The sequence below is a fragment of the Balaenoptera musculus genome, chromosome 1 (genome assembly GCF_009873245.2).
Source record: "Balaenoptera musculus isolate JJ_BM4_2016_0621 chromosome 1, mBalMus1.pri.v3, whole genome shotgun sequence".
NCBI classification, from domain to species: Eukaryota; Metazoa; Chordata; class Mammalia; order Artiodactyla; family Balaenopteridae; genus Balaenoptera; species Balaenoptera musculus.
Window position 1 is genome coordinate 91,730,340 of NC_045785.1, and position 10,430 is coordinate 91,740,769.

A 10,430-nucleotide genomic window follows, 5' to 3' on the forward strand; every position below is an offset into this window, starting at 1 on the left:
TTTGTTTCCATTTTCGGAAAATAACTTCTTTCATCCCCTCGCTTTCAGTCTGTGTGTGACTTTAGATCTGAAGTAAGTCTCTTGTAGGCAATATATATACATGTCTCAATTTTTTAATTCATTCAGCCACCCTGTCTTTTGATTGGAGCATTTTGTCTACTTAAATTTAAAGTAATTATTGATAAGTATGTACTTATTACCATTTTGTTAATTCTTTTCTGGTTGTTTTTGAGTTCTTTGTTCTTTTAGTCTTTTGTTCACTTTCCTTGTGATTTGATGACTATCTTTAGTGTTATGACTGGATCCCTTTCTTTTTCTGTTATATGTGTGATTATTTTAAGTTGATAAGCTAAGTTCAAACACAGTCTAACAAACCTGCATTTTTACTGCAGGTTATGGGAGTTCCCTTGTACATAACTAGTTGCTTTTCTTTGCTTTTAGATTATCTCTTTATCTTTATTTTTTGCCATTTTAATTATTATATGTTTTGGTGTGGGTCTCTTTGGGTTCATTTTGTTTGGGACATTCTGTGCTTTCTGGACCTGAATGTCTGTTTCCTTTCCTAGATTAGTGAAGTTTTCAGCTATTACTTATTCAAATAAGTTCTTTGCCCCTTTCTCTCTTTTCTCCTCTGAGATTCCTATATTGTGAATATTAGTACACTTGATATTGTCACAGAGGTCTTGTAAACTATCCTCATATTTAAAAATTTTTTCTTTTGCCTGTTCATCTTGGGTGATTTCCACTAATGTCTTGCAGTTTGTTCATCTGTTCCTCTCTATCATCTAATCTGTTGATTTTTTTCTAGTGTTATTTTTTATTTCAGTTATAGTATTCATCTCTGGTTCTTTATATTTTCTAACTCTGTTAAAATTCTCACTGTGTTCATTCATTCTTCTCTCGCATCTTTATGATCATTATCTTGAACTTTTTATTGGGTTGACTGCTTATCTGCACTTCATTTAATTCTTTTTCTGAGGTTTTATCTTCTTCCTTCATTTAGAACATATTCCTCTGTCTCCTCACTTTGCCTAATTGTTTGTGTTTATTTCCATGTATTAAGTAGGTTGGTTACATTTCCTGATCTTGGAGAAACAGTCTTATGTAGGAGACATTCTATGGAGCATAGCAGCACACTCCCCTCTGGTCACCAGAGCTACATTCTATAGTGGTGCCCCCTATGTGGGCTGTGTGGGACCTTATGTTGTGGCAGGGCCAACAACTGAGGGCACACTGGTAGGTGGGACTGGTCCCCAGCCCAGCTGGCTGCCAGGCCTTTCCTTGTGTTGTGGCTGCTGGCCCATTGTTGAGTGGGGCAGGGTCCTGGTATGACTGGTTGTGGGACCTGGGGCTGGTGGTTGAGGCTGGTGCTGGTCTTCTCATGGGTGGGTAAGCCCCTACTGCTAATAAACTAGATGAGACCTCCCAAATGGCACTTGCCAGTACCATTGTTCTCCTGGTAAGATGAGCTCCCAAAAATGGCTGCCATCATGTCTATATACACAGGGGGGATTGCAGTTGCCTCCTGCCTCTCTGGGATGTTCTAGCAAGTGGGTCTAACCCAGGCTGGGACTGGGACTTGGAGTGTGTGAGATTTTGCACACACCTTTTAAGAGGAGAGTCTCTGTTTCCTACAGTTCTCCAGCTCTCCTGTATCTAAGCCCCACTGGCCTTCCAAGCCAGATGTTCTGGGGGCTTGGCCTCCTGGTGTAGTACCCCTAGGCTGAGGAGCTTAATATGGGGCTTGGACACCTTGCTTCTCAGGGAGAACCTCTACAATAGTGATTATCCTCCCAATTGTAGGTCACCTCCCCCAGGGGTGTAAGTCTTGACTATTCTGCATCTCTACCTTTCCTAGCCATCTTGTTTTGGTTCCTTCTTTGTATCTTTAGTTGTGGAAGATCTTTCCTGCTATTCTTCAGGTCATTCTCATTGATAGCTTCTCTGTAAATAGTTGCAATTTTGGTGTGCTCATGGGAGGAGGTGAGCCCAGGGTCTTCCTACTCTACCATCTTGGCCACACCTCTGTGCATACTCTTTTTAATATCAGCTTGTGATCATGACTAAGGGAAAAGTGATTATTACTTAGGAAACCATTAGTGTGCATTTCCTTTATTATTGCATGTATGTAAATCTAGGATAAATGCTTAATATGTCTCTGGAATAGTATCTGATCTCACCTAATACACAAAGGGCAAGACACACTCCTTTTTAATTGGGAAGCAGAAAGATAAATCTGCTTCAATATCATCTCTTGAATTAGAACAGAGAGATTGCTTCAATAATTTAACATTTCTTCTAACTTTAAAGCAAAATGGTGTCATGATGCCAGAAAATTGTATTTAAAAGCCATTTACATAGCATATGCTAAGCATACATTTTGAGTTTTATGAATTTACTTCATTTAGAAAAGCTTTTGGAATTCTTATTAGACTATCAAAGTGTTCAATTCCTTTTGCCCTTTTTGCTAACTGATGGGTCCCATAAATATTGAACCCCATGAATTGTACTGATTATAGTCTCTGTGCTCAGAATTCTTACTCTTAATTAAGTGGTGAAGCTCATAAATTTCTGACCATGAATTTTCCAGGAAGCCACAGTTAGAATGTTTATCAGCCAATCAGATCTCTTAATTTTCTCTCTTGTTTTATAAAATAAAATGTTGCTGCTATATAACATTGAATGTGATGGATACAGAGTTGTTGTTGTTTGGCCTCCTTTGTTTTTGTAAGCACTAATATTTTGGAAGATAAATAGTACTTGATGCTTCATTTACTTTGATTGTTTATAATCTCAAGGTACTTTGGAAAGTTTATTATGCTATAAAGCTTGAGTTAGCTACAGCTTTTCTGTTCTGATCCAAATAAGCAACAATCGTCAAAACATCAGTAATTCAGAAACATTGTGTCATGGATATAGCAACAGAACCATTTCAGAATGAAACTAATTATTGATTATCCCCAGGGCTTCTAAGATCAAGTATGCCTCAGTAGAGTTAATTATGCCCTCAGTTCTGCAGAGTTTTTGCAATGGCATGTTCAATTTACTTAGCAAAACTATTGCTTTGTAAGATTTGCAGATGAGTCAATTAGACGGTCATTAATTGGGTGGCCATTGAAAATGTAGTGGGTCCCAGTTGGGAAATGGTCTACTCCAACGACTAATGTATATTAATGCCAGCATTAACGACCTTTGAGCTTTTCCCCATGTATCCATGGGAAAACAAATCAAAGAACCATTCAAGGAAAAATAGATTTTGCTGAATTGGTATGTTTTTCTGTTCAGAGATTAACATTGCTTATTGAATGTACCAAAACCACAAAATTTCAGGGTAACATTAATAGTTATCCTTAACTGAGTAAAACTAAGTGCTGGAAAGGTCATAATTAATTTTAAGAGTGTTGTATTTTCAATGTTTTTATTAGGTAGGTGATTTTAGTCTCCTTAAGGAAGTATATTTTATTGCCAATATATAAGAATTTTCAAAATATAAGAATTATATTCAAAATAAAAGAATTAAAACATTTTCCATTTTAAATAAATTAGATGGATGGATAGATAGATAGATAGATAGATAGATAGATAGATAGATAGATAGATAGCTTTGAGTCCTTTATTATCTTTATACCTGGTAGTTTATCACCAAATATTTTTTACTTTCCAAGGTCAAATTTGAAACATAAAAACAAATGAAGACTTTGTAGTGGGTTTAGTCTTAAATGTAGTTGACTCTGTCCCAGAGTGTTTCACAGTATATGACTAGGGCATAGTAGCATGCAGTAGCTTTTTCACCTACTCAGATATCTTTGGCCTAAGTCTATTGGTATAAGATGGTTTTCTGTGTATTACTTCTATCTTGATGATTTTCTGAAGCTTGCATATTTGTTTTGCAAATATTTTCTGAATTGACTACAAAGATGATACTATTATTGATGGTTAACTTTGGTCTTCTTTCTGGCCTCAGAATTTCAAAGAGAGAGATCCTTATTTTCTCTACTGTCAAAGCAAATGTTGAAAAAAAAAAATGAGGTTGGCCTTTATTCTAGGCAACTTCACTTAAAACTGGATTAGCTCTTGCAAACCTAGCCGTAAAGACCAAGTCATTGTTTATGTTTTACCTTTTTATTTTACCTTTTGACTCCCTTCATCTATTTCTCCTACCCTCTCACCCTCCACCTCTGGCAACCAACAATCTATTCTCTGTATTTATGTGCTTGTTTTTTGTTTGCTTGTTTTGTTTATCATATTCCAAATATAAAAGAGATTGTATGGTATTTGTCATTTATCTTTCTCTGACTTGTTTCACTTAGCATGATGCCCTTGAGGTCCATTCACGTTGTTCCAAATGACAAGATTTTATTTTTTTTTATGACTGAATAATACTCCATTGTATGTATACACCACATCTTCTTTATCCATCCATCCATACATGGATGGACACAGGTTGTTTCCATATCTTGGTTATTGTAAATAATGCTGCAATGAATATGAGAACAAAAATATCTTTTTGAGTTAGGGTTTTCATTCTCTTTGGATAAATACCCAGAGGTAGAATTGTTGGATCATATGGTAGTTCTATTTTTAATTTTTTTTGAGGACTCTTCACACTGTTTTTCCTAGTGGCTGCACCAAGTTATATTTCCACCAACTGTGCACAAGGGGTTCCCTTTCTCCACATCCTGGCCAATACTTGTTATTCCTTGTCTTTTTGATAATAGCCATTCTAACAGTTATGAGTTGACATCTCATTGTGGTTTTGATTCGCATTTCCCTGATGATTAATGATGTTAAACATTCTTTTCATGTACTTGTTTGCCATCTGTATGTCTTCTATGGAAAAATGTCTATTCAGGTCCTCTGCCCATTTTTAATCAGATTGTTTTTTTTGCTACTGAGTTGTACAAGTTCTTTATAATTTTTGGATATTAACTCCTTATCAGATATGTGATTTGAAAATAGTTTCTCCCACTTACTAGGTTGCCTTTTTATTTTGTTGATAGTTTCCTTTGCTGTGCAGAAGTTAATTTGCTGTAGTCCCATTTGTTTAGTTTTGCTTTTGTATAAATAGTATTAAGGAGCTTATTGAATTAAATTGTCTAATTTCTCAAGGGTTAACTAAAAAATTAAGAATTTTCCCTTTTCCTCTTTAAGCACATGGTAATTAAAATAATAGAATTATGCTATATCCTTATTTATGAAACTTATTCTGAATTGCTAATATACTTTGCTGAGTAAATTTTTATCCCTATATTACTGCTATTAATTTGAGGCAGTGTGGAAGTACCACAATCTGATTTTCAAGAAGAATCTCTGTAATTAGTATAATTATAGTCTAAAAGAACCATATAATCAAAAATTGAATTAGGTGAAGAGGAGAAAATATCTAGTTAAAAAGTTGGCCTGTAATGTGTGTAAGAATGGGCCTAAAATTTTTCAAAATATCTTATGTTATATTTTGAAAGCTTTATTTAAATTTCTTTGTGGAATTCAAAAGAAACAAACTAGATATATGTGATCTAGCAATCTAATACAAACCTAATATTAGGTTTGCACCTATGGGTAAAACAATTTAAGAAAGCATAGACATCAATATATGATTAGGTCAATATTTATATCACACAAAAATATACCTCTGCTGAAGGAATACAGAATAGAAATTCAACCTCCCTACACAAAATCAGGCCTGCAGAATTGGTCTGAGAGATTTTCCCTAATATCATCTTTCAGAATTTTTCAGAGATTTATTTTTTTCCTCCCATGAATGCCATTGGTGGCTATAGATTTACAACAATCCTGGTAAGTGTAGCATCAATGTTTCCTAAAGTATGTTCCACTCAACGGTATTTCCAGTTATGATAAATGATGGAAGAAATGTGATCACACTTTGAGAAACAATGAATTTTAAAAATCAAATATATTTATTTACTGAAGGTCTTCTCTAGGCCTATACTTTTACCACTGCCCAAACTTAGAATAAGAACTTAGAACTCTTTAATTCCATACAGTCCTTCCCATATGTTATCTTACTGTATTACTGTATTTTAATTTTGCATATATTTTAAACCTCTCAAAACATTGAGATTGTTTTAATCAATGTTACTTCTTATTTACCTATACATCTCTCTTGTAGTCTCCCTGCCTGCATTGCCATATTTTCTTGGGATAATTTAGCTTTTGTTCTAGGAATTCCCTTTTATATTTCTTTTGTTTAAGTTTGTAGGCAAAACAGTCTTTCAATTTGTTTATCTATAAACATCTTTACATAGCTATCATTTTGAAGGATATTTTCAAGAAACTTAGAATCTAGGTTGGCTGGTATGTTCTTTCAGGTCTTTAAAAAAATTCATTCTGTTTTCTTTTGGTTTCTGTTGTTCTGATTGAAAAGTTAGCCTTCAGTTTTACTCTTCCTATTTAACAGTGTTATGCCTTTATTTTTCTCTGGCTGCTTTTAGACTTTTTGTTTGTTGCTGGTTTTCAGCAGTTTTTTGTTTGTTTTTTTAATGATGTAACTAGGTGCAGAGGTCCTTTTATATCTCCTTCTTACCTTTGTAGAGCTTCCTTAATTTGTAGTTTAATTTTTTTCTGCCAGTTGTGAAAATTCACAGTTACTTTTTTCGTATTGCTTCTGCCCCTTCTCTCACTCATCCCATTCAAAGATCGCATTACAGCTATATTACAAATTTTACCCATGTCTCATACATTAGGTGTTTCTTATAATTCCTTTTTTCTCTCTGTGTTTTACATTGGACATTTTTACTCACCTAAAGGCCAGTTCACTAGTTTTATACTTGTTCAATGTGTGGTTAAATCTATCTGTGAAGTCATTTATTGTAAATATTGTAATTTTCAATTCCAAAATATGCATTTTCTATTTTAGTACAGATTTTATTTTCCGGTGATATTCTCCATCTTGTCATATATTTTAGCCAACATACTTATCACAGTAACTTTAAAGTCTGTGTATGATAACTCCAGTTATTTTCTCTTGGATTTGACCATTTGCTTCTGTTTTTTAGTTTGTTTCTTTTGCTTTTTGCGGATTATTTTGCATACCTGTTACACTTTGACTAAATTCTGGAGATTGTATTTGAAATTTCAGAGCTTCAGGATGATACTATCTTCCTCAAAAAGAAGATGTAATTTTTAAAGAATTCCTGTCAGGTAGTTAGAGAAAAGTAAATGACCTTGATCCAACAAGGTTTGATATAATCTGAGACTGAATTTCAGTCATCCTGAAGAACTTGTCTATTTCCAATTTTCCTTTACTCCTAGAATTCCTCCAGAACTTTCAAATAACAACCTGATATTTCCAAAATATGCCCTAATTGGTGAGCCCCGAACATGTTTTTGTTTCTCCTCCCTGGCCATGCAATTGTCAGCAACTCTGAACTGCTATTTTCTGTTTGTTCCCTTAATTGGCAAATTCTTAAGTGAGAAAATGCAATATAATTTTTCCTTTTTCTTTGGGATCTTTGTTCCTCCTAGAGTCTAGCTGACTCAGTTGTTCTCTGATGCTTACAAAAGCAGTGTGTGTGTGTGTGTGTGTGTGTGTATGTGTGTGTGTTGTATTTGTACAATTTTTAGTTCTCACAATGAGGGTTGTTTTCTGATATAGGCTATTTCTTCATAGATGGGAGGAATCAATTTTGGGTATATTAGATGAATCCAAGGACTCATATGGTTTGAATGCAAAGTGTGAGAAAAAAATGAAATTAAAGATGATCTCAAGATTTCTGTCTTGAGCCACTTAAAGAATGGACTTGTCATTAAATGAGATATGGGAAACTACAAGTGCTGCAAGTTTTGAGAAAAGTATTAGTTCTAACAACTGAAGCTCAAGAATAGGAACTGGACAAGAGATATGAATATAGGAGTCATTAGCCTACTGAGAAAATTTTAAAACTTGTGACTAGAAGAGATCACCAAGGATATGAATATAAATAGAGAAGAGAAACATGGACTGAACCCCAGGACATTTCAATATTCAAAAGTTAGGGAGAGCTTCCCTGTGCTTGGTCAATGGTCTCTGGGAGCCAGCAGGCAGTGTCCCTCACCAGAGACCCTCCAGCAGGCCCAGGGGGACAAAAGTGGCTGTAAATCCAGCACATGCATAAGCAAGTTAAAGGATTTAATATGAAGCACAGAAGCAGATAATGCCAAAAAGCAAGCAGTAGTTGGTACACATTTAGTGAGTGGGGCAGCATTTCCTTCTTCCACTGCTGCTGAGGTGGTAGAAATTAGTTGAATTCAGTATGAAATGGAATACACCAAAGGTATTGGTCAGGGAATTGAAGGTCCTGGAAAAATTAAAGGTAGCACCACCAAATGCTGACCTTGAACAAGGATTCCGAGAAGGAGTTTCAAATGCTTGTGTGATTATGCAGGTTCCAGGGAGAATTGTTGTATCAGGAAATAATGAAGACATTCCACTTTCAAGACCAGCAGATCTTGACCTTATGCAGTCAACTCCACTGGCACTAAAAACACCACCTCATGTGCTTATGCTAAGTGAAAGACCACTAGATTTTCTGGATTTAGAAAGACCTCCTCCAACCCCTCAAAATGAAGAAATCCATGCAATTGGCAGGCTAAAAAGAGAGTGCTCTATGAGTGAAAATGCTGTTTGCCAAAATGGACAGCTGGTCAGAACTGACTCCATGTATAGCATTTCAAATATAGGTACAATGATTGAAGGAACTTCAGATGACATGACTGTTGTAGATGCAGCTTCATTAGGACGACAGATAATCAAACTAAATAGATGTCTACAACTTCTGGAAGTGGAGAACAAAGAAGGTTCTAAAAAAGAAATGGTCATGTATTCCATTACCGTAGCATTCTGGCTGCTTAAGAGTTGGCTCTGGTTTTGCCTCTAGAGGTAACCTCAACTCTCAAAAGTGTTGTCTCAACAGCTGGAAATATAAAGAATTTGTGAACAAACAAAACGTTAGGGAGAGATGGAGGAATCAGCAAAGAACCTGAGGATATGCAACCAAAATGAAAAGGGGAAGACAATGAGAATGTGGTGTCCAGGAAACTATAGAATAAAATATTTTAAGAAGAGAATGAACAACTGTATTATATGCTGCTGCTAGGTCAACAATAATAGAAACTTGGCCATTAGATTTAGAAACATAAATATTATTGATGACTTTTAGAAAAAACCATTTTCAAGGAGGAAAAAACAATGCCTCTATTTGGAGTTGGTTTAAAAAAGAAATTGAGGGGACTATTTGGAAGCAATAAGTGTGGACAACTGTGCAAGGAATTTTGCTGCAAAAAGAAATAAAAATTATCTCAGTAAAGAGAAAGAAAAGAAATAAAGTTGGGCTAGAAATAAAAATGTTAGGCAAGTTGTATATCAGCCAAAGGGGAAGAGGCAGTCAAGACTGTTGTTCAGTTGTTTTTATGTTTTTGTTTTGTAATAAACTTTATTTTTAGAGCAGTTTTAGTTTCACAGCAAAATTGAGTGGAAGGTAATGAGATTTCCTATATCCTCCCCTGCCTGCACATATGCACAGCCTCCTGCATTACCAACATCCCCAACAAGAGTGGTACGTTTGCTACAGTCGATGAACCTACATTGATATATCATTATCACCCAAGTCCACAGTTTACATTAGGATTCACTCTTGGTGCTGTACATTCTACCAGTTTGGACAAATGTATAATGACATGCCTCCACCATTATAGTATCATACAGAGTACTTCCACTGCCCTAACAAGCTTCTGTGCTCTGCCTATTCATCCCTCTCTCCCCACTAACCCTCGGCAACCACTGATATTTTTACTGTCTCCATAGTTTTCCTTTTCTAGAAGGTCATATTTATAGTTGGAATCTTACAGAATGTAGTCTTTTCAGATTGAGTTTCTTTTGTTTTAATAGGAAAAATAAAAACGTGTCAGCTAATGGTAGAACAGGGAAATGATCATGTAAGGCAGAGGAGAGAAAGACTGATATAATATTTTTATGGAACCACTAACAGACACATTATTCACTCATTTAATTCTCACAAAACACTTTAAAGTAGATATTATTACTGTTATTACTGCAATTTTATATATGGAAAGAGGGAGGTTCTGTAATGTATTCAGTTCTAACAGTTTTGGAAACTGTATTTATCTTTTTATTTTTTTTAGGATCCAAGAATTTTTTATTGGAGTTTATTATTATTATTATTATTACAATTATTATTCAGTGTGAACTCCAAGTTCCAGTGCTTCCTTTCTATCTTATATGTAGAGGAGATTTTAACTCTCATTCCCAAATGGATTTATTCTCCCTCACCCTTGTTCCTCAACTCTTCCTTATCTATTTCGCGAAAATGGTTGCTACAATTATTCAACATTGAATGGGGTTTAGGAATCATTTAATCCAGTGCCTTTATATAATACAACACACTTTGCAGACTCAGAAATATTGCTATGGT

General features: G+C 35.0%; 1 protein-coding gene across 1 annotated transcript in view; it reads left to right on the plus strand.

The window, feature by feature from the left end:
• Nucleotides 1–8,876, plus strand: part of LOC118900490 (mitochondrial fission factor-like) — a 126,854-nt gene extending 117,978 nt beyond the window's left edge. The window contains 2 exon segments of the mRNA XM_036862919.1: nt 8,140–8,284; nt 8,286–8,876. Of these exon segments, the coding sequence (XP_036718814.1) occupies nt 8,140–8,284; nt 8,286–8,876 (736 nt within the window).
• Nucleotides 8,877–10,430: the final 1,554 nt, after the last annotated feature.